The following is a 25,185-nucleotide window of genomic DNA, read 5'->3' as shown; positions in this document are numbered from 1 at the left end:
TGGGAAGACACAGCTCTGCAATGCACTGCTTGGTGAATGTGAAGGAATGACTTTGTGAAAGTTAGAAAAATAAGAAAAGGGCCCACCTTTATCTAGGTTGAACCGAGCCCCTCATTTACTATCAGAAGATCTGCCCATCATAAAGAAGCAGGGTTGAGTGTTTCTTCAATAGTTCCTGATTAGCAATTTTTCACAACTGCCCAAAATAAACTTCTGGAATTAAAATGACTGTTGTTAAACTGGCAAAAATTAGCAAGTATTGAAGAGTCAATATCATTTTTCTTATGTTTCATTTTGCCAATGGATCACAAACTGCCCATATTATGACTACTAAAAGTGAACTAACTTAAGTCCATTAAGGCACAGTGACAATGCCTTTTTTCTCAATTCATGAATTGAGAAAAGAACCTGATACTTTGTTTATTTAGAAACTAATGCGATATACATTTTTCTTAACCCATCAAGAATATTATTTCTACTAAATATGCTTATTAAGTGAAAGTGAGGTAACATAATTATCAACAAAAATTTATACACAGAAATTTAGAATAAATCTCTTTATATTATTACTATACAAATGGATTACTAATAGAAGTTATGAGTAAATTTCATGAACTTTCTTTTGGTGAAATTTATCATTTTTGAAGTGTTAAAATGAAATCCTGCTGAGGCTCAAATTTGTAGTCTCAAATTTCTTCTCACTGCTGCACTCCAAATAGCGACAATTTATAGGTCAGTTTTGGAACAGGAATTGAAGCTGTTTTATTATCTCTGCTATTACTCTTGATGAGTTGTGGAAGTGTGTAACACATTATTTTGAACCTTGGCATAGTAGCATGACGATGTGACAGTGTCTCAGCTTTACTGACTTTTGCAAAATTGCATAAATAATTACGAGAAAGGCTGCATAAAATTGAATTTTCATATCAAAGCAAATATGCTTTGAGAGGACTAAAAGATTGAGTTTATTTTTCCAAATTTAAGAATGTATCACTAGTTATGGCAATTTAGTGTACATGTTTGTCCCTTATCAATTACACTCAATATCTTAATATAGAGATATATACATAGAGGGAGGATATATATATCTACATCAGTTTGTCTATATGTAGATACAATTTAACTTATACAAGAAATTCACTACTTAAGGAAATTATTAGTATATTTGGTTCTTCTCTGTTCCACTGAGTGTATCTATTTTTTAAACCCTTTATAAACATATTTTTAAAGTTTCCATCACCGGAGTGGGACACAGTGACTCCTGAAGCCAAAGACCTCATCAATAAAATGCTTACTATCAACCCTGCCAAGCGTATCACAGCCTCGGAGGCACTGAAACACCCATGGATCTGTGTAAGTGACAGAGTTCTCCAAAGATCTCAGGAGATCAAATGAAAAATACATCCTCCTTTAAAATTTGTCTTACAGATAGTCTTGGCAAAATCAGTCTTTCATTATTAGGAAACTCTTGCAGTTGAATGCTTTTAAGTTTGTCAGATGGATGCAGGCACCATTAATAAAAATTTGATGAAGTTAAGGAATGAGTATCTTTTAAATATCCTCAATTAAGTTTATTTTTCTCCTCTTCCAGCAACGTTCTACTGTTGCTTCCATGATGCACAGACAGGAGACTGTTGACTGCTTGAAGAAATTCAATGCCAGAAGAAAACTGAAGGTAAGTTTTCCCCTTTTGTGAGGAGGGAGATTTGGCAGCATGAGCAGCGAGATTTCGTGTGAGGAACAGAACTATAAGAAAAGGCTTTTTTTTTTTTTTTTTTTTTTGCGGTACGCGGGCCTCTCACTGTTGTGGCCTCTCCCGTTGCGGAGCACAGGCTCCGGACGCGCAGGCTCAGCGGCCACGGCTCACGGGCCCAGCCGCTCCGCGGCATGTGGGATCCTCCCGGACCGGGGCACGAACCCACGTCTCCCGCATCGGCAGGCGGACTCTCAACCACTGCGCCACCAGGGAAGCCCGAGCAAAGGCTTTTAAATGTGTAAAAGCCTCCGTACTCTTCTTCTTCTTCTGGGTCTTTGGGAAATGGAATCGACACTGGAGTTAAAGCTACGATGAAGACCTAGGATCACTGGCCATGCGTGCCGTGGTCCCTCCCTTCGGTGGAGAACAGCTGTGCGGCTTAATAAATGGAATCTGGCCGCACCCACAAGGGTGGTGCCAGCATTATGAGAAACATAGGCCTGCTACTCTCAGGGAACCAAAACCAGAATGCCCTGACTGAAACTAAAGCTAAGATTTATTATCAAAAACTGCTTCTTTGTTAGGTCAGTGGTTTGCAAAGGCAGCATTAACTGTGTATTCTTGTCGCTCTGACAGGGTGCCATCTTGACAACTATGCTGGCTACGAGGAATTTTTCAGGTACACGTGTTACGAGCCCTGCCCTTGATCCCCTCCTCTCCTCTCTGCTGTCTTTTCTGGAATTTAATTTGAAGTTCTTTAATAATTAGAAAAACACTGTTGTTCAGGGATGGCAAATGTGTGCCATGGATTCCTTCCACACCTGTGGCTGCCACGAGGCTTTTGGCCGGGTGATGTCTCGCAGAGGCGTTAGGCCCGTGGGCTGCACTCTCCACGAGAGCACCTGGGCAGCCCCGCCTCTAGTCAGCGCTGCAGCGGGACTCGAAAGCCCTCTGTCATCCCTGCTGGGCTGCACGCAGTTTGGAACTACGTCCTCCCCGCAGCTTGAAGCTCAGCATTTTGAACATAGAATTAATTTATATCTCATAAAGTAATAACTATGAATAGTTTCTTTTTTTGTCTCATTCTCTCAGGGAATCCCAGTAAGCAAGATTTTTAGAAGAAGGCCATTATTGAGGAAGCCAATTCTCTTAGGCTTAAGTTCTTTTGAATGTACAGTTCTGTAATATCTTGGCCTGCTCTAAGAATGATTACAACTTTCAAAGGTATCTAAACTCAAGAATTTACAGAGAACCTACCCCACAGTAATAAACGTTCCTTGAAATGATTTCTTGGTAAAAATAAGTTTGTTTAAATAATGGGCTGAGAAAAGCTAAACTATTTCTTTATTGTGGAAGTGACTCGCCAAAGTCACCATAACGTATATACTCTTTCCAGAAATTGAGTTTTGGAACTCCTTTTTTTGATAGGTTACCTCAGAGGATCAGGTTTCCAAAAATAGAATTTTGGCAAAAGCCCATCAGTCTTATGTATGGAGAGGGACTGAAGCAGCAAGACAGTTGCATTGGTAAAACTCACTGTTTGGCTGTTTAAACTTGGAACAATTGTCAGACAATTATACCAAAAATACTACCATTTTACTTTGCTTACTGTTTATGTAAGAGTGATCTGCAGCATCAAATTATCCAGCTATGTCTTCAGTAATTTATTCCTGCTACATACTTCACTTCTGAGTATTGTAGTGAAGTCAGGTGACGATCCATATCGTTATCATGTTTTCCAAACTTCTCAACCAATTTCTAGTTACTGTGTACCATTTTATTAAATGGTCACCTTTTGTCTCCCATTGTATACAATGTGAGTTCATAGGAGGCTTTCCAAAGGCTTCCACTGACCTGTTAAACAGCAACAATGATAATAATACAATGAGTAATGCTACAAACTGAGGGACTGTGTTAGTCAATTGTGTGTATTTTGTCCAATTTGTTTGGTGTAGTAAAATCTTGTTACTGCCTTTGTCAAGTTATCTGTTTTACGAAAAGTTGATTAATATAGCTGACATTTTTATGGGTGAGTTCAGTATCTCATTAAATATTAATTAATATATGCTATACTCAAGTAAATTAATATTCACTGTGGCCCAATCATTAGTGAATCACTAAAAAGTAGGATGATTTATATGGTATGTATTGTTAATGATAAACTAACTTGAAAAAATCTCCAGAATTAAGACTGTACGTTTTGTTAAAGTCTCAGGTATAAATTGGGCCTTTATTAATATATGTACCCATGTATAGAAGCTTTTTACCTCACATTTTCCTTCTCATCATCGTGTAAACTAAAAACTCACGACTAAAATGTGGATTTGATATTGTTTCTGAATGTCTTAGCATGAAAAGCAAACTTTTTTTTAATCTGTCATTTCAAAACCAACTGATACAACATTAGACACAGTTACATCTTATAGTTGATATTGCATTTTAGTTTTGAGTATTCGTTCTGTTTCATTGCCAGACATGCTCTTTAAAGTAACTTGTCCATGAGTATATGGTTATAAAGTTGTTTTTATTTTTTCTTTTCGCCCGTTATGTGGAATGTATTTCTTGTGAGGTAAGGTGAATAGTAAGCAAAAGGGACATTTCTGCATCTCCCAGGCCAAATCCCTGCTTACCCTGAATCATTGTCTTCTCTTCGCTTGCTATTGCAATTCCAATTATTCTGAGTTTGCTTTCTAACCTATTAACTGCCACAGGATTTACTTAATATTGCTTTTTAGCTCCAGGTACACGGTATTATAGCTAAGGCTACTATTTCTTACAGTCTTATTAATAATAAATTAATAGCTTTGTTGCTAAAGACTAAATAAAATTAACATTTTTGTATCTTTTAAATAAATTTAAAATTTTATCAAAGTGATATCAAAATAATGGCCCAAATCAAACAGCTGTCAGGAAATTACATGTTCATGCAGTTCTATTATAGCTAGGTATTTCCATTTCAGATACCAAATTCTATTCTGATGTACTTAAATAACTATATATATATAATTAACATTAAATGGAAGCATAAGTGTGTACTTTGTCCTACATGTTTGTGGATGTTCTACACTTGATCTACTAATTGTCGTTGACAGTTACATAATCTGTTCACTGTATATGTACCCATTCACAAGTATATTTTTCACTTCACTTTTTAATATACTCAAGGAGTTCAGTAACAGAAGGAATGCTAAAAGCTCCCTCCAAAAAAGTAAAGTTTCATGTAAGACCATGTACTTTAGGAGTTCTCTAATTTAGTTGAAGATTTCATTTTGTTTTCTATCTCGCCTCAAATTTTATGATTTTTAATTTTTCAGTGTAAAAGGCTTTTGTTTATGACCTTTGTATTCTGATTTTGAAGTATAAGAAAATACATAATACCTTTTTTTAAAGGTCATATGCTGAGCGTTTAAAAAATTTGCTCTAGGTCAGTAATATACCATTTCATTTTAAGTATAGTTATTAATATTTTTGTAAAAATGAAATTGTCTGATTTCCAATATATATTTATTAAAAAGAATGTTATTTAGCCAGAGCAAATTGTCACAAATTAGTTTTAAACCTCTAGGAAGAGAGACTTAAGTGGCAGAACTGATACTTTTGGTGTGAATGAACATGTAATACAATCTGTGAGCTGATGTCTAAAGACTTGAAATCAACTTTCTGGATTACAAAAGCATAGTCCAGTTAAAGTTCCAGTATCCTTTTCACAGCCAACAGTGAAATAAAGTCCAATAATATAAGTGGCAAAGTGTCCAATTATATTCAATGAACTAAATGAGAATTTAGTTCTAAATTTGATGTGGCAAGACCAAGAAAAGTGATACTGTATTTCAATGTCCTGTAAGCTCGTGCTCATCAGTGTGACCTTGATAACTTGGCATATGTTGGCCATAAATCAGTAAAGGTGGTAGAAGGAAACAATAACCTGTTTTGTTGCCTGGCTATCGGTTTCTAAGGATAACTCACTAAACTGATTTTTACTCTCATTTTGCAGCAGCCAAGAGTTTGTTGAAGAAACCAGATGGAGTAAAGGTAAGTTAAACAGGTGCTCCTAAACTCATTTCTGACTTTCAGATGCTGGGTTATTTTTAAATGTTAAATATAAGTTCTAAGTCATTGCACCTTATACTTTTTACAGTTCCTGAGAAAGGATGCAGGTTGAAATATAAAATAATTTAATATACAGGAATGACTAATATTTATACCAAGAAAAGCTGCATTTTTTCTACTTATTATATATTAAATAATCATGACAAAATAAGACTTTATATGTAGTTACCATAGAAACTGAACGTCTAAATCCTCTCTGTTTTACTACATCCTCAAACTGTCATGGTGACCTGAAAATCCCTGAAAACCAAATGCTTTTCCAAATAGTTATGCTATGTTCTTGAAGGCTGCTGAAATGTATAGCCCATGGGGGAAAAAGAAAAATCAAATCATTGAGTCTAGGAAATCAAAATTCAAATGACTATATTTCTCTGCTTGAGCAGTTTTTATAAAGGTCTTAATTGTTCCTGTTCTTCTATCATAAGGTATTGAGACAGACTTAACATGAATATCCTGAACAAATATTAGAAAAATTTTCCAAGAAAGATAATGGCAGAATATTTTGACTTTCTTGGATTTCTAAACAAAATAATACAGCTTATTTTCTACTGATTCTGTTTTGTTTCATAGGAATTTACCTTTGATTGAATAAAACCTTATACATGCATTATGTTTGTTATCTTTCCAGAGTATTACCTCGATGTTTTATTTCTTTAATCCTTTACTTTCTCTTCCAATGGCAGACACCTACATTCCTCATGAACACTTCAACATTCTTGGGAATTAATTAACTTTCTAACATTTGAACTTGACCCAAAGTCAAGTGGTCAGTTCATTTTGAATATATAACTTAGAAAATCATCTGTCACTTCTTATGTTCACGCCCAGTCATTTCTTCAGCACCTGTCTGTGTGTGATTTGGGAATTTCTAGAGCTGTGCTGACCAGGCACTTGTGATTCCCGTTAGGTTGGCATTTACCTTTGATTAATTCCTTTCCTCAACCTGTAATATTCTCTTCCTTCTGCTTAGTGTATTCAACTTAAAGTTCAGTAATGACTGTTGATGTCTGCTTTTTTCCCAATGTAACATTGGTGGAAATGTGATATTTTAAATTTTCCAAATGTTTTATTCCCCTGTGTTTTTCTGTATTGTTTGGTGATGCAGAGCTCACAGTTTCTATTGAGACATTTATTTTCACTACTATCCTTATATAGAAAGAAACATTTCCAGAACTTTTTTCTTCCAGTCAACTTATAGTTCACCTTTAAAGACAAAATTATTCTGTGCTCCATGCTTTGATACTTTAAAAATTCAACCGGTCATATTTTTTTTCTTTTCCTTTCTCTTTGACTGGTCAATTCAGAAAAGGAAGTCCAGTTCGAGTGTTCAGATGATGGTGAGGATCTCTATCTGCCAGATTTCTCCTCCTGTGAAACTTCATACTTAGGAATAGAACAGTCTTATTTACCTAAGTTAGTGTAAGTGGAGAAAGTATAGGATCATTACAGGTTAATGTTAATTAACTATCAAACACAGTGCCCATGTTCACATATTATTGTTTTTCTTTGAAATGGAATTTTTGAGATATGTAAAAAGTTTATACCGTCATCCATATGCTATTTAAAAAGTGCAATTTTCTCCTAAAACTGAAGAAACCATGACATAATTAATGTCTATAATTATTGTGAAAAGTGAAGAAACACTATAGGATTATTTTTAAATGGTGATCATGATTACTAAAATAGGAGTGATTCTTAGTTCAGATAAACCAGAATGCATCCACCATGGAGTTTTATAAATTGTGTGAAAGTGATCTCACAAGGATTCATCCAAGTTAAGCACCTTTGGAAAAAATATTTATTAACCTTAAAACTGAATGAACTCAACACCTGAAAAATAAGAATATCTTGCCCGTGCCTTGTAAGAATAGTTCCGTGCATCATTTAAATATCTGGTTTCATTTAATTTTTTAAAATGAAAATACTCTGCTTCCATAATATAAAATAAATACATTTCACAAACAAAAGTGCCTGAGCTCTTGTACATTTAAAAGACAGCTGTGGTTGAGCCCATACTTGATATTTGATTCTTTAAAAGAAAGTCCTCCTAGCCTTTTACCTAGAAATTCTCCTATTATTTTAAATTAATCAATATTACAAATACCTTCAAAAGATTTTCTACAGTAAAAAAATCATTAAGCTAATCTTTAACAAAAAAGTTTTTAACTGTACATTTAAACACAAGTAAAAGTAGTGGTTGAGGGACATATTCATTTAATTCATATTTGCCATGCCTGACAATAAAGGATGGCTCATCCAGACAGAATGGCCTGCATTTGGAAGAGACGACAGTGTGTGTATGCTGTGTATCTGTGTGTGAATGTGTGTGTGAACATGTGTGTTGATGTGTGTGTGCTTATACGGTTAAGTTTGTGTGCATAGGTATGCCTGTGAGACATTCCCACTAAAATAAAGCAGTTCTTGGCAACCACAACCTAGGAAAAAAAATCAAGTCTCATATCTCAGAACAGAAAAGTTCTCAGTATATTCCTCTTTCATTCTTTGCAATCACTGATACAAACTAAATGGATTATATTAAATACCTATGGGCTTTAATCTTAAACACTTCTGATCATTTGATAAGAAGTCAGCTGTGTTTTGCCAAGCACTCTCCCTGAATAGGAAATTATTTGCATGTGTGTCCCTCCTCTTTTCTCATATATTCTGTACTAAAGTGAATACTGAATTTTGACCCTTCTTTAATAAACTCCATTATCTCTTATCTCTTTTTGGCTATTGCACAAATTTTATGTTAAATTCTGCACACTTCTATTTAAAGAAAAATTTTAAACTATCCACGAAACATAGATTGATGGTCTAATATTTAAAGAGTTTTCCAGTAAAGGGCACCAAGTTTTCTCTCTTTTCTTGCATGTCACAGAGTGCAGTGTTATAGTGTATTTAAATAATACTGGTACCAAATAGTCACACAAATAGGAATGAATAGAAAAGCAAAATATTACATACCCAAGTTAATTTTTTGGACCTTCTGTCTTCCTCTCAGTGTCAGTTTCAATATGATCTGTAGGTATAAAATATGAAAGAAAAGAATTCTTAGAAAGTCTAAACAATTAAACTGGGGTAATTGCTTATAAATTTTCATTTGGTATTCATTTATTTTATGCAGAATGTTATTCTCTTTAAGTCCTTAAGTACATTTATACTAAAATTATGGGATGTATTTTTTAGATAATAATATGTAAAGAAAATAACTAGATAATGTAGTGCAAGAGAATGAGTGTTAATTTATATTTGTTTGATAATCACAATGTCATGCATGAGTTTAAATGAATGTTGATTATTACTTTTCAGTCTTTGATTCTTTAGTAACCAAACTCAATTGTAGTTTCAAGTTGCCACTTGTCAACTGTCTTCTCTGGGCCATTACAATACTTATTGACCCTCTGAGTTGTTTTCATAAAGTGGCTTCCATAGTGATAATGATCTTTCTTTAAGGTCAAAACCAATTATGTTAAAGCAAGGGAATGGTATTACCAAATAGTCTTCAACAATAGCAGTAATTTGACAGAATACATAGTGTTTTCCTCTCAAACAATTGTGAAAAATAAAGTCATTTTGCATCCAGAATATAGTAAAGAGTTCAATTTGCTCATTTATAATTGAAGATGTATTTTTTAAAGGAGACCCAGACTTATCATTTTTAAGATATTTTACTATAAAGCCTGCATTTCATCAGAAGACCTAAGTTTTTAATTTGATATCTACTAAAACAAAATGATGATGGCTCCCCAGAGAAAGACAGTCTATGTGTGACTTCAGGCTCAAGAATCAAATGAAAAAAGGAATGTATTCATAACAGTGAAAATTGGAAGCTGGGAAACAGAATCCAACCTGAAGAGTATGAAAATGTTTATTTACGTTTATTTCATACTCTGACACTTGATTTGAGCTCCGTTGAAGCAGCTCTTTGTCTGTTTGCTAAGGTGGCACAGCCAAAGCAGCCAAGTCCGTTTTGTCATTCCACCATCACAGACACAGTCTTAACCTGGGTGTGACCATCGGAGACTAGAATTGATCATTATTCCTGTCAGTCATCACCGTGTCTTTCACGTTCATCTTCAGTGGCTCTTTATTTTCATGTCTGTATCTCCACATAGACATGCTGTGTGTAGAGACATTGGCTACCGAGGGGTTTAAGGCATCTCTGTTTCTATTTTCTGCATACCTACAGATAAACAACAAAGCCAACGTGGTAACCAGCCCCAAAGAAAATATTCCTACCCCGGCGCTGGTATACCTGGACTCTGTAACCCTTCTTAAGTTCTTTACTGTTTTTGTTGTCTCTCTCATTTGCTTTCACTATATAGATACATACATTTTTTATTTTTATTTTTTTGGATTTTGTTCTTGTTTTTGCTTTCTAAGATATGAGAAAAGTTCTTTTTGTTAGGGTAGTTGTCAAACAGTGTGTTTCTAACATGAGATGACCTCATTTCATTGTTGACCATTGTACTGACAATAACTGTGGTCTTCAGTTAAAAAAAGTGTTGCATGCTGCCTTAGAAATACCATAGAATGCGCTTTGGTTGCTCTTAGCTCTTCTTTTGTTGATAGCTCTAGATATGCAAACAGTGGTTTCTTCCTTTCCTGACTCAACTGTTGACATCAAGGAGAGCTAAGAGGATTACTGCTAGACAAAAGTAAATGTGGACCTTATTCAGAGTTCCCGTTTCCCTCTTTAAATTAGGGCAGAAGGGCTTTGTAAGACCTCACTTTCTGAGATAAAGAGGCACTGGATAATTTGAAGCTTTTTGTTTGTTGTGTTTTAAATTAAATTATCACTGTTTCACTTTAATCCAAAGAATGAAATTGCATAGCACAGAGCTTTGAATTATCCATGGGAATCAGATTTGTCCATTTCTAACAAATTCACACTGTTAACAACTCAATCAGTTTAACACTTTGAGACCATATTATGTTGACATTCAAGGTTTGAATACTGGCATTCAGTGTTCTTAGTTTCATCATGTTTTCCCCCAATTATTCCATGTTTTGATTTATGAGTTTCAGAAATGTTAATGGTTTTTCACTGTTCTCTGTACTGTTAATTTCAGATGAATGGAAAATGTTAGGGAGATTGTCCCACTAGAGTTAACCAGAAGGCTCAATTTTAAAAGATTTAAAGGAAGGACACAGCAAGATAGCAGGTTACTCACTAGCAAAAAAAAAAAAAAACAGTGTTGATCATACCTCCAGCCAGGGAAGGGAAGGACAGCAGTAAATATGCTTTCTAAGTACTGCAGCGTAAAGTGTAGTGGAGATGAGATAGTCTAGTGGGCAGAGTGCTTATGATTAAAGGCATTCTCCATGGGTTGCAGTAACTCCCAGTTGCTAAGACATAAATGAAAGTGCCAAGCATGCCGTTGATGTGTGGACACTGAATCGTTTTTTACATCAGTATTTGACTGTTATTTTCCACTTGGGAATATTTCTTCAATTCTCTAGTAGAAAGCAATAGGAAAAATAATATTTTCTTCATGGAAGAACAAGACTTTACAAACAAATCTTTCATGTAAGTCTATAAAACAGAAATTTCTTATATATATATGAATTAACATGGGATTTAACAGCAATGTGTCTCAAATTACAGTGTTTATATGATTAGTTCTAGAACCTTTTCAATGTTTCTCAGAATTTCTTATGGACTTGTGAAATACATTCTTTAGGATAGCCCTTTTTTAAGCGTCGTCCAATGATTCTCGGTTTTCCAAGGGTCTTTATCTGTGTCTTGTGATACCATAATTCGTTCTCAAATTAATACAGCTGAAAAATATCTTCAGAAAGACTTTGAGATCATCTCAAAAAGTTCTCATCTCCAGTACCCTTGGCCAGTTTTCTATGGGACAGATATTAACAGGCTGTTTGTTAAAGAGGAAAGGAAAGTCTATCTGGTATAGAACTTTGTGAAACAGCAAGTGCCTCTTTAGGTCTCCAAACTTCAAAGCCTTGTCTGTATGCTGATCATGAATAAGGTCTTTTGCATGCTGCTGCTAGGTACTGAGGTGCTGTGTCTCATGGGCTCACCAGGGAGATCTTTCATCAGAGATCTTGTCAGCTGCAGCCTCTGACAGTAGTTAACATTGCTTAAGCTCTTGTCACTATTTAGTTGTGTCAGCTGGCTCACTCTGCTCTGTCCCTGCACTAGTTAAGAATGTACTTACCAATGCGAACTGTTTCTTTCTCTATTTTGTTCTCACTCAGGAGCCCCAAACTACTGTAATCCACAACCCTGATGGAAACAAGGTATTCAGAAAGAATCAACATCATCTTGCTTTAATAAGATTACACATCTCATCAAATATTCAGAGCAAAATTAACTCATAATCTCAAATTAGGAAAGAAAACCCTTACCCTTTTCTACCATACTTTCTTTTGGGCCTAATTTATCTGGAAATATATACACATATTTCTTTGAAAACAAGAATGAATGACATCGTGAAAGAGAAATGAATGGTGCAATTAGTCAGTAAAAGTCCAGTTAACAAGTATGTATGTCGAGATGACTGTGTATCTTAAGCAATTCCATCTGGTTTTTCCCCCCATGCCTGTCTGCATTGTACTTTAGATGTGTTCTGCATGAAATTTTAGAATTTCTTGCTATATCATTCCACTATCTTCAAAAAAAATCAACTTGAGTTCATAGTTATTTGTTTAAATTTAATGTTGCTTTTGAATTTTGTTCATTCTGTTGTCATAGTGTGCTTTTTGTTTTCTTTTAATTCCCTGTTGTTTGTGGTGTTTTTGTTGTTTGGCATGGATTTGAGGATAAATCAGGGAGTTTCACTTCTTGTGAAGTATGTTTGTTTTTGTTGAATTATATGCATTTCAGTAACAGACATGTAACTACTTATCCTGAAAGAAGACCATGATGTTTCCTATCCATTGTAAATTGTTTGCATAGCAAGTTAACTAAATAACAGTACTTGTATACATGTCGGTAGGATGAAAGGAGGCAGTTCCCAAACATATTCCATCTTCCATCTTTCTGCTTTGTTACTTCTCATCCATTATTATATCTCTAAGGACAGGGAAAAATACTTCCATCAGACTTTTCTCAAATTTTAAGTATAGTCATGGGTCTTACTTTTCCTTACTCTTATCTATCTACAGTGTTAAAGTCTTAGAAAACACATTTCCTCTGGTCTAACATTTAGTTGGTCAATATTAAAATCACTAAAGTAAAAAAACATGAAGTGTTATGTTCCTGAATGTGAGATGTATTTTACAGTCATGACACTTAAAATGTTGTAAGTCCCTAAAAGACTTGAGGTAGTCAGGAGCATCACACATGTGAACAATTATTTTCAATATCATTAGCAAATGAAAGACCAAGCATAGCAGCCGGAGTGGACACTTCGATAATTCTAGCTATGTCACTTGTAAGAGTTGTTGCATGATATTTCCTGCTTACATGAATTAGTTTATTTTTACAGTGCATGGGTTTATCCTCATCTTGAGTTTAAATTTGAATACTAGGTCACATTAAGAAACGCATGAAGACTCTGCTTTGGTTTTATGTTGCGGAGACTCTGGATATATCTTTAATTAGTCTGTCCCTTTGGATTAAATATTATATATCATAGTTGTATAAATGATCATTTTTTTTGAATATTGAATCTCTAAAAGTACACTAATGTTTGCATCGTTTTCCAAAATTTGTTTTCGTTGCTGAACACATAGCTGTTGATTAGAAGTTTCCAATTTTTTTTGGCAGTAGCCTTTAATCATTCCAAGTAGAAAATTGTGTCTTTCTTATGAATATTACTAAATTTCTTTGCTAGAAATATTTTATTAATACATTATTAATAGAAAAAATTGTCAACCATTTTAAGGAACGTGTCTTAATACTGGCAGTTACAGTGTCCTTTTAACTGTGCTTATTAATCTGTAACTTCATATGTAGTTTTACAGAGAAGTAGCTTTGTCTTTTCATTATGGGAGCAAGTTTCTTATCAATACAGCCAGTTTCTAATTTCGAAATGAATGAAAAAAATCTGATATTTCCTTGAAAGTAAATTATTCATATAATTCCATTGTGCTGATCACAAACATGGAAATTCTTCTTGAAAGCACTTTCAGCATATCTCATCTTCTTCGTCAAATGATTCAATGAAATGCTTTTTCTCTCTACAAAGAAGTCAGGCTGATAAATAGCCTACAAATTTACTGCTTGATATAGTGCCTTACACAAAGAAGGGACTAGTTACTATTTAATTGGGAATTAAAAAATGTTGTTTTTTTAAGGTTCAAATTCATTAGGCTAGTATATTCAACTTCTCATAAATACTTAGAGAAAGCACACCTTATGGGGCACTGTAACACAACACATCCTTACACAGCTCTTAAAATAAGTTGCATACTTTGACTGCTTCTACAAATCACCTTGATTTATCGTGCTTTGGGGATTAGGCAACCAGAGTACTCCCTTTTTGAAATGTTTGCAGCATTTGACATTTTATTTCTGTTAAAACCACGTAACATGTTTGTACATTTGCATGTCGGCATATGCGCACAGCCTGCTGAAGAATTTTGCATGATATGTATATCACTTGCCAATTTTTTAAGAAAAAGAAAAGTCAAGCTATTCATTGTTTGCAACTTTAAATATGTTTTCTTCTCAACAGGAGTCAACTGAGAGTTCAAATACAACAATTGAGGATGAAGATGTGAAAGGTATGAAAGTTACATATATATCAGAAGAAAAGTACTTGTTTCAAATAACTAGTAAGTTTAGGAACTAGGCCTATTCTGAGACACAAAAATAATTTTCTTTTTATAAGTACATTATTATTTTAATTATATGTACTGATTTTGTCCATTTTTTTCTTCACATTATATTCTTTTCTCTGTCTTTAAACTATAGACAACATGTGGTATATTCAAGGATGTTGTGATTTTAAACTAGTAATGAATGTTTGGGATCAAAATATCAAATTCTAAATGTATCAGCCAAAAGGTAATACAAAATATGTATATGTATGTCTAGAAAACAACTTATATTCAAGAATAGAGCATGAGAAGAACCATTTTTTGAAACTTTCAGTCATCTCAATTGGGTTTCAATGAAATTCTGCATTTGGCAGCCTTTTAAACCTAGATTTTCATGCACTTTTCTAATATATTCTTGATCTCCATTCAATTCATTTGCACAGGTTCTCTTAGCTCCATATATGAGTCATTGCCAGCGTTTCTATCAACATCTTCTCAGTGCCTCTGCACATACATACTACACACACATTTGCAATCAGTTTTCTTCTTTTTGGTCTCAGGGCTGTTGTTCTTTTTTTTAACATCTTTATTGGAGTATAATTGCTTTACAATGGTGTGTTAGTTTCTGCTTTATAACAAAGTGAATCAGTTATACATATACATATGTTCCCATATCTCTTCCCTCTTGCTTCTCCCTCCCTCCCACCCTCCCTATCCGACCCCTCTAGGTGGTCACAAAGCACCGAGCTGATCTCCCTGTGCTATGCAGCTGCTTCCCAGTAGCTATCTATTTTACATTTGGTAGTGTATATAAGTCCATGCCCCTCTCTCACTCAGGGCTGTTTCAGAAGTATTAATATTGCTGCAATTGTTTATGCAGTTTTGTATTCTTATTTTTTTAATTTAGTATACATAACTACAATTCCTACAGGCCACTTTTCTAGAAGCTATTCCAGAAAAAGAATGGTAAAAACAGGGATATTTAAAACAGAAGTATTAAAGGAAAAGAGGTATAAAACAAATTGAGAGAAATGATCCATCAGATAATTAAACATTATCTGGAAAGATTGTTACCTAATAGTATCCCCATAGGCTTTCATTCTGTAGGTAGCATTGGTAAGATATAATTTTGAAAAATTGTATTCGTGTTATAGAATAAAGAACCTGGAAATTCTCAGGTCAAGGAGACATATAGGCTATTTAAGAAATAAAAATGACTATAGACCACAAGTTGCTAGTCACCTCTGCTGACTTCTTCCTCTTTGGTAGTACAGAACAGCTGACACTTAAAATGTAGTCTCTGTTTAGATTACTAGCGCACTGACCTAACTTTGCTAGAGGTAGTCAGTCATTATTTACAGTGGAAAGGTAGATAGCTGTGTCGAGGATTTTATTTAGTAGATCTTTTTTTTTTTAATTTATTTTATTTTTGGCTGTGTTGGGTCTTCGTTGCGTATGTGGGCTTTTCTCTAGTTGGCGGCGAGCGGGGGCTACTCTTTGTTGCGGTGCGCAGGCTTCTCATTGAGGTGGCTTCTCCTGTTGTGGAGCACGGGCTCTAGGCGTGAGGGCTTCAGTAGTTGTGGCACGTGGGCTCAGTAGTTGTGGCTCGCAAGCTCTGGAGTGCAGGCTCAGTAGTTGTGGCGCACGGGCCTAGCTGCTCCACGGCATGTGGGATCTTCCCGGACCAGGGCGTGAACCCGCGTCCCCTGCATTGGCAGGCAGATTCCCAACCACTGCGCCACCAGGGAAGCCCTAGTAGATCTATTCATCTCCCTCTTGCCTCTGAGCTAAAATTTGAACTGAAATAATTTTATGAATCACTGATGCCAGCCTTACTAGATAAAGAGATTTTTTTAACCAAATAAGCAGATGTCCCATTTAGCTTTCCCAATGATTCAGAAAGCATCATCTTTACAAGTATTTTGGATTTATTAGCTCTTTCACCCAAACAAAATGTTTATATGACTTTTTACATTCTTCTCCTGAACAGGAATCAAAAAGAAGAAATAACCTGTGCATTATTCACTGGTGAGACTGAATCTTAAATAACTGAATAAAATTAGGAGAATACCAACACCTCACTGTATGCAAGTCATCCTCTGAGGAATATGTTTATTCTTAGGTGATTACAAGCAAGGTTTTAATAAGTGGTCTTTCTCACCTGAATTGGACTCTTCACTGTACTACATATTGGCTTAGGATGATTGCTATTAATCTGTGTAAATGTCAATATATAAACAGAGTCCCTGACAGTCTCACCTTATAGCTTATATTTATTTGGTGAAATGAAATTATATCAGTACTTCTCAGAAAACAGCTCTTCTCTTGAAATCACAATGATAGAGGTTTCATCTCACCGCTGGGATTTCCCAAATTGAGACAGTATTTGTCTTTATAGTTATGCTGAGTCTACACATACCAAATGTTAGAGAAATTAAGAGTAATATTGAGATCAAAAGAAATGTCCAGTTGATAAGTGAGACCAAAGTGCCTTGGTTCCTTTCCTTAAACTCAATGAATAAATTTTTCAAGTGTCTGCTTTATTTTCCTAGGGTGGATGTGGCCACAGAGTCATATATATGTTAGGCCTCGTTTGTGTTCTTTTTAAGACCCATACAGCCTTTTGGTGGTTAACCTTTTTAATATTGAATGATATCAGAAAACTTTAAGACTTAGAAGATCCTTTGAAAGATCACCCAGGCCATCATTCTCACTGTAAGACAGGTGGTACATAAAACTGTCATAAATGTTTTTGATATATTTATTATAGTGGTGATAGGCTTGTGTGGGAATCTCTCCATTTATTAGTGCACTGTCTTTCAGAAAGACCCTCATATATTTATACATTTGAATGACTGTACTCTTTTCTCTTTACCTCAGAGTTTGCCATAGCTCTGAATAGCCTGGTAGGGAATGTGTTCATTGTCCAGCTCTGTTAGAACCCAAAGTTATACATACATCCAACATCTAGGAACTCACAAAGACCAGTCAATTATATCCCTTGACCAAAACCATACCCTCACTGCAAAACTATATCCTATCCACAACATTGCATGTCTTTCTTCGACACACACACTTTCCAGCTCTATCCTTTCTGTATACAGCCTTGTTATCAGGGTGAAACACCACAACGGTTAGCATACTCTTAAAGGCACATTCCCATAGCGCACGCCTCCGTGCAGCCACATGCCCTGTTCCTTCCTGCGGGTCGTCCCCCCTAACACCAGCACCTCCACTGGCATCATTTCGTGGTGCTGTATGGACCCCCTGAACACCATATCGCATGCTTCCCCTGCCAGTGTGGTGCACATCCCGTCCCATCCCTGAGGACCAACCTGGCAGAGACAGGTCTACCTCTCCTCCACTGTAAAGAAACATGGGGAGGGGGACTTAAAACATCATGGTGACCTAACTGGAGGAAGAAAAGAGGTGAACCAACAACAGGGTACCCTTTTCTGGCCTCTTCTGGAAGGAAAAAGGTAGAAAGACAAGCAGCTGTCAGAGGAGGAAGAAAGCAGAAGTTGTAGTAGATTAATGGTCCTTTCCATTCAGTGGAACCTAGAGCCCCTAGAGAGCCGGGATTTGGGGAAGACCCATTTCCCTTGAACTCTGCTTATCAGTTTCCATTCAGAATGGCCTTTGGCTTTCCAGAGGCCCCAGTCCCTGTCACTCTTGATTTGTATCTAAGCTATCTCAGCTTTTTCATTCATTCAGGGAATGTTTACTAAATGTCTACTGTTTGCCTGAGCTCCACCTTCTCTTTGTGAACTAGTTTTATTCAAGAGTTTTCAGCACCTCAGGCAAAACATTTTTCGTGTGCTTTATATGAATCTTTTGTGCTATCATTTAAGCCATTTCTCACATTTAATTCAATAAATATCAGGAAAACTTACTGAAAAAGTGAGACCCAAGGTAAGTGTATTTCATATCTAAACGTCCTTTTATTTTCTTTTTCTTAAAAACCTTCAGCATTGAGTTATAACCACAACATTTTTCTGCCTCAACTCACAGTCACCCTAAGGGACTTGGTGTTGTTTTACAACTCTTCTTTGTAAAAAGCTTCTGGTCCTGTGTTTTCTTTCTCCAAGGCAACGTATTGACTTCCTAGTATTGACCTTGTGAGCAGCTTCCTAATTTTGTCCTGTACTCAACCCAAATATTATCTCTTAACACTACATCAATAAATTCAGTGTAACAGAGAGATACTAATAGTTTAAAAACAAATAAGCATCTTAATGAAGCATAGTTATTACCATAGAAGCACTGTGATAATACCAGGCCATTATACACTTTTTAAAAAAGTTTTTCTATTAGAATTTATGGTGTTTTCAAAATATGATTTTTTTAGGTCCAAAGTTAATGAAATAATCATTCCATTTTGAATATATGTCTAGTAACTCATTAATTTCAGGTGTTGTCAAACAGCTGGCATTAGTGGCCTTTCATGACTAGACGGCAGTGCTGGCGGAACTGCTCTCAGTGGGCGTGGGTGTACCTACAGTGGGCCTTTTGACGCTGTATACATGTGAAGACTGTCCTTTGGCTTGTGGCTATAGCCACGGTTTGCAGGGCCTGTCGCTGTGTGCCACAATGTCTCTCCACCTCCTAGCCTGCCCGGCACCATTACTCAGAGTCAGCTACTTCTTCCTGATGCGTCTGCATCAGTTTGGCACCTACTGCTCTTTCACAGGATGCCAGAGCTGGGCAACCCCTGTCCACAGTTGGGCTCCTGTGTGCCCGGAAGGGATCTCTGTCACTCCTCCTGCTTCGGGCATCTCACTTCAGCTCAGCATTCAGCAGCTGCTTGGATCTCTTGCTGCCTTTCATCTTTCTTACAGCTCTAGGCCGGTGGAGCTCTGTACCACAAGCAGAAATGTATTGCAGAAATGTGAGACTGGCTGTATGTGGGGACTTCATGCTTGTTTACACTCTTTCCTTTTGCTGACAAGTAGATGATGGTAATGAAGCTGCGTAGAAGGCCCAATTTAAGGATACAGGTATTGACAGCCTTATCTCTTGACTGGAGGCAGGTATATGATGACACCTGGATGTCATGATCCCAGCTAAGCTACAGAATCACTTGATTAGTGAGCTTTTTGTGATCTGGACACAGATCACAGTAGCGGACAGTAGTGTCTTTTGTAAATGTGGACAGTGTGATGACTAAATACTCAAATTCTACTGTTTAGTGCAAATCATCGTTTCTGTGTAGGCTTCCCTGGGGCAGAGGACCACTTGATGCCAGTCTCCTTCCCACCTTAAGCAGTCTGTAACTCAGCACTTACCTTGCATGCATTTCTTACTTGAAGAGAAGCTGCAAAGTAAGAAACTCCTGGATATTCTATTTAAGGATTTTTGATGATTATGTCATTCCATTAGATTGAAAGTGTCTTAGAAGACCTGTAGTGCAGTGTACAGTAACTTTTTTTAGGTTCCTAATCCAAACTTTGATTTTTAAGAAGGTTTATTTAGAAAAATTCTTGTCTGCATGTGTGTGTCTACCTGTTGATCTTTTAACTTTTAGATCAAGATCAATAACTTATAGGACTGATGCAGAATTCATTCCATTCTACCACCGATGTAAAATTACTTCATTTTCTTTTGTTTTTTTTCACATTCCTTTATTTTACCCTCCACACTCACTCTATTTTTCTCTTTACTCTTTGCCTTCTGTGAGATTTGAATCTTAAATTTGTCAGTGATAGCCTCAGGCTTGTTAAGCTCTGCTGACAAAATATGGGGTCAAGAACTCTTGCCAACCCCAGGTTAAAACAAAGTCTGAAATCAAAACAAAACAAATGAAACCAACCAACAAAAACATGTAGCTACTCATTTTATCATTAGAAAAGCATAGGCTCATTCTATAGTAATACCCTTTCTCAGTTCAAAGTTTTTATAAATGGCTTTTTTAGCAAATTTGCAAAAAATTCATATGCTCTTTTAGAAAACTCCACAGGGAAATAATGTAGCATTATTTTATTAAATACTGCATAAATTCTAAAAGCATATGTGTTATAAGATTCTTTCCATCAGTTTCCAAGTCTTGATTAGGCTACCAGGTGTTCAACTTTGAATTTATTTTAAAAATTCAGAGTTTAAAAATCTATCATTTACTATTCGTAGATATTACTTTATATGGCAGTTAATATAGGAGGTAGTCAGACTCCTAATTTATATAATCAAAAATTTTATGGTCAACAAGATCTAATTTACATTATAATATAGTTGCATATATTGAGTGTTAAAACTTTGTTCTTTTCACGCATCTATTTTTCCCATTACCTGATAAAAATTTAATAAGTTGCTAAATTTAACATGTGCAAGTTTTAGAATATTTTATTACTCTCTATGTCTCCTTTTATCTTTTTGGATTATAACTTTATTACTTTTTTTAACTGATGTAAAAAAATATTAGCAAGGATCTGATTGGAATCTAGAGTCTACACTGTTTCTAGGTCCAGCTTTTATCTAACTTGCTTTAAGCAAGTTACATAACTTCTCTGTGGCTCAGGTTTCCCCAGGTTACAGAATTTAGATGATGAAATCAATACAACAGAGTTGCAAGTTTTTTTTCCCTACCCCACTTTAATGCAGTACTATTAAATGATTGTTATAAGGTCTCATATTTTTAAAGTATGTGAAATTATACATTGTACAATAATATATAGTAAAGTAATATATGTTAATAATATAAACTATTCAGAATAACTATAGAAAGATAGTTAATTCAAAGTTGAATTAAATCGCTGGACTCATAGGAATAAATCACTGCAGTTTTAGGGAATGTTATTACAATGGGAAAAAATTATCTGCTAACCTGCGTATCCAAGTTATTATAGTACTAATGGACGGTAATATTAGTACTTTACATTCCAGTAAGAATTATTATGGGGTTGTATTCCATGTTTTTAAAGTATCTATACTATATAAAATTACTTAATATCTAAAATTACTGTTTAACCTCATGAATTTCTATGCAGAAGTTAATTCATAATTATTTGTTTTTATTAACTATGAACTTTATAATTCTGAAATTATTTATTAGAATAAATAATTACTTTAGTGAAATGCTATGTCCTTTTCTGAGTTTGTATTATTTTCTACAAATTAAACATATCTAGAAATTATGTGAAATTATATGTTTGTATCCTTTAGTGATTTTTCTTGTCAGTGAAATGGCCTTATTTTTTAATTTTCTGGTATGGATTTCTGCAGTATAACTCCTTTGATTTTCTCAGGAGAAACTAGGTCTAAAGTAGTCAAAGAAATAAATCTTAGTCCTGTGCATTTTTTAATTCATTCTACCAGATTATAAGTCATTCAATTTCAGACCAATATGTTAAATGGAGAACTGAGATATTACAGGGAGAAGCAAAAAAAGCATTACTGAATGAAGGCGCTTTATAGAAGAGACTAGAAGTAAAAGGTTTTTATTTATTTGCATTTGGAATAGTATTTTCATTATTCAATTTAGCACAACAAATGTTCCGTGGGCACCTGCAGTGTAAGGTGTGCTACGGAGGCGCTAGCCACACTTCTTGCCCTCATGAGTAAGTCTAGAAAAGATAAAGATGATTCTGCATGATAATGTAACTTCTTTGTTTCTGGCTTGTGTCCACATAATTCCAAAACAAGGATAATATAGTCATTGGAAAACAAACATAGGATATAGCTACAAATAGTCATATGTGAGCAAATACAGAAAATTTCAGATGCATGTAACACATGTAATTCCTAACAAAGAGACCTCTATTTGAAAAATTTGGATTCAATTAGTTTTTATTAAAAAGATCATTAAACACCTACTATGTACTAGATATGGTAGACTAGGCTGAGGCCAAAATAGCTTACCTTTTCCCTCAAGGAGTTCTCAGTCATGTAGTACATTCTTTAATGAAATTATATCTGCTGGTCCATTTCCCCAATGAAGGCTGTTTTTGCATTACAATTTTATTCTATTTTAAAGAAAGTTTCTTCCAAGGTACGTGAATGTTTATCCTTAACACTTAGTGAATTAGGTAGTCTATCTTTTCTTTGTTTCTTTAGATATGTAATAGTGTAACATTTTTCCCTTGGTCAGTGCTGTTAAGCAAAATACGCCAGTCCATCATATGAAAAGTAGCATCATATTTGGTACAAAAAGACAGATTTAGTTATAGGTATTGCTTTTTTCTTGTCTCCTCAGTTTTCCTTATATACCCAGTCTATCAGCAAATCCTGTGGGTTCTCCCCTCAAAGTACACTCAATTTTTTTTTAATTGACTACTGCTCACTAACTCCATTTCCATCACCCTGGTCCACAAAAGCATCATTTGCCTATACATTTTTGACATGACTTCTTAGCCAGTCTACCTGCTTTGGTATTACCTGTTTATGGTCTATTCACAACACAGTAGTCAGAGTAATGCTTTTAAAATATATCAGATTATGTCTTGTTTCCATTGGCTGCCAATGTCATTAGAATGGATTATAAGGCCCTCAGTGATCAGGACTTCCTCCAGCTATACCTCCCTTTACTATCTGACTTCATCTGCTATTAGATGTCTCAGGAACACTATCCTGATATGTATCAAGCTGGTTGCTGCCTCGGGGCCTTTACACTTCCCATTCCCTGCTTAATATGTCCTGATACAGATTCCATGTGCTTGCTGCCTCTTCTCTTTTTTAGTCTCTGATCAAATGTTACCCTCTCAGATCTTCCTTGATGACCCTGTTTTAAATTGTTTCCCTCCAAATCCAGTGCTCCCATTCTCCTTCTCTGCTTTCCTTTTCTCCTAGTATTTATCATTAGCTGGAATATGTATTTTACTTATTTGCTCATAGTCTCTCTCCCCCTACTAGGATATAAATTTCTTCAGGGCAGAGATTTTTGACTGGGTTGTCCACATTTATATCCACAGTATCTAGACCAGTGTTTGGCAAGAGTAGAAATAATAAGTATTTAATTGATGGAGGAAGGAAATAAGATAGAAATCAACCATGCCATGTCCTAATAGTCACTAAAAAGACTAGAATTCTCTGAAAGTTATGATCACATCTCAACTTTTTATCTCCATAGGTTTTTGTCCACACGTTCCCTGCCCCCACCCCATAATTTAGAAACCAAAAATATAGAAAATGAAAATTTCAAAAGTAAGTCACAGGATCCTCTTTCCTGTTTGGATGGAGGATGTGTTTTGGTGTCAAAGATAGTAGGTTTGTATTACAGCCCAGCCCTTTATGAGGTAAGCAATCCAACTGCCCATGTAAACCTCTCTGAGTCATATTGTGTACAGTGGAGATAATGATGTCTCAATACTTAACCATTTTTTACCTTCAGAAGTAAAAATTTCGTATGGTTCAAACCTAACAATAATAACAATATTAAAATGTAGTCATGTTAACTAGAGATAATATTTGTTAAATGCCTGGCCCATGATAGCAAAATTAATTATATTAATTCTGGCCATTCTTTCCTGTGAGTACATGATATAAGCACAGAGGTTCACTACTAAGAGAGTCCATAAATCTAAAGGAACCTGTGATTTTTATTGTAGCATCAGTGTTTCTATTTTCTAAGCCATTTATTTTGATAAGTGGGTAAACATCTGTAAACGTTGACCCACAATATAGAATCCAGCCAATCTACTTACATAAGCAAAGAAACTGCCCAAGTACAGAAAATAAATTCATATTTGGTTTAAAACCAAAGCCAATATTTTTAAAAAGCTTTTACTAAGGTAACAGTATTATTTTAATTTGTCATGAATTTTAAACAATTAGATTATTTTAATTCACTGTTGTTTTGCTTCCATGATATCATGTAGTAGGCATTAATAAGTTAATAAATTAATTATGAGGTTTTTGCATTAAGTTAATTTTGTTTGAACTCTTAAAATTTTTGAGTTTAGAGACATATTTTGTTTTTAATTAAATGTAACATTTTAAGTAATGACTCAGTCTTTCCTTATTTAAACTGATCCTTTTATCCCTGGATGTTTTCACGTGTTTTGAAAAATTGGCTTATTTTGAGTGTGTCTTGATGATCCCTGATGAGAATAAAAGAGAAGGATGTAGACTGATTGTTTTCGACAAAAGTAAAATACATATTTTAAAAGGAGTGTATCTATGCCAAATTCTCAAGCAAACTATCTCAAGAACCATAAAATAAAATGTCCTTCTTGGAGACTGTGATTAGCCGGTTCAGTGTTTCCTCAGAGGGAAACTAACCATCTTGACAGAAGTTAACAGCTTAAGTGTGAAAGACCTATTATTTGTTTGTTTTTGAAGTAATTCATTACAGGATTATTGGTTTCTTCATTAACATCACTACATGTGGTTATTTACACTATGTCTATCCAGCAAAACACAGACGGCAAACGTTAAGCAGAGAATTTGGGATTTTAGGGAAAGTTTGAGTAATAGACAAAAACCCATCGTCACTATGTGTTTTCAAACTTTAAAAGAAAGAAAATAAAGACATTCTGCTCCAGAATGTCATTTGTTTTCAATTTGAGCTAGAGAATGTTTTCAATTGGGGAAAATAACTTGCTGTGGTGGTGTCTATTTTGAGTACAGAGTATTTTTACTCTCTACTTAGCCTAGTTTACTGAGAATTATAGTATTCTAATTTTTAAAAAAATTGTATACTATTACATTGTATAGAGTTA

The 25,185-nt window shown here is 35.1% G+C and overlaps 1 protein-coding gene across 26 annotated transcripts in view; it reads left to right on the top strand.

Annotated features, from left to right (window-relative positions):
* Nucleotides 1-25,185, top strand: part of CAMK2D (calcium/calmodulin dependent protein kinase II delta) — a 301,130-nt gene that overhangs the window by 250,728 nt on the left and 25,217 nt on the right. For 3 of the 26 annotated variants that reach the window (XM_067036555.1, XM_059066639.2, XM_059066631.2), the window contains exons 10-17: nucleotides 1,231-1,353; nucleotides 1,592-1,675; nucleotides 2,333-2,375; nucleotides 5,691-5,728; nucleotides 7,111-7,143; nucleotides 9,999-10,073; nucleotides 12,029-12,070; nucleotides 14,452-14,500. In XM_067036555.1, coding sequence (XP_066892656.1) covers nucleotides 1,231-1,353; nucleotides 1,592-1,675; nucleotides 2,333-2,375; nucleotides 5,691-5,728; nucleotides 7,111-7,143; nucleotides 9,999-10,073; nucleotides 12,029-12,070; nucleotides 14,452-14,500 — 487 coding nt within the window. The remainder of the gene's footprint in view (nucleotides 1-1,230; nucleotides 1,354-1,591; nucleotides 1,676-2,332; nucleotides 2,376-5,690; nucleotides 5,729-7,110; nucleotides 7,144-9,998; nucleotides 10,074-12,028; nucleotides 12,071-14,451; nucleotides 14,501-25,185) is intronic. The other 23 variants (XM_067036553.1, XM_067036548.1, XM_067036564.1 and 20 more) reach the window with 11 other exon arrangements.

Source organism: Kogia breviceps, chromosome 6 (genome assembly GCF_026419965.1).
Source record: "Kogia breviceps isolate mKogBre1 chromosome 6, mKogBre1 haplotype 1, whole genome shotgun sequence".
NCBI classification, from domain to species: Eukaryota; Metazoa; Chordata; class Mammalia; order Artiodactyla; family Physeteridae; genus Kogia; species Kogia breviceps.
This window is presented reverse-complemented; position numbering and strand designations above follow the sequence as displayed.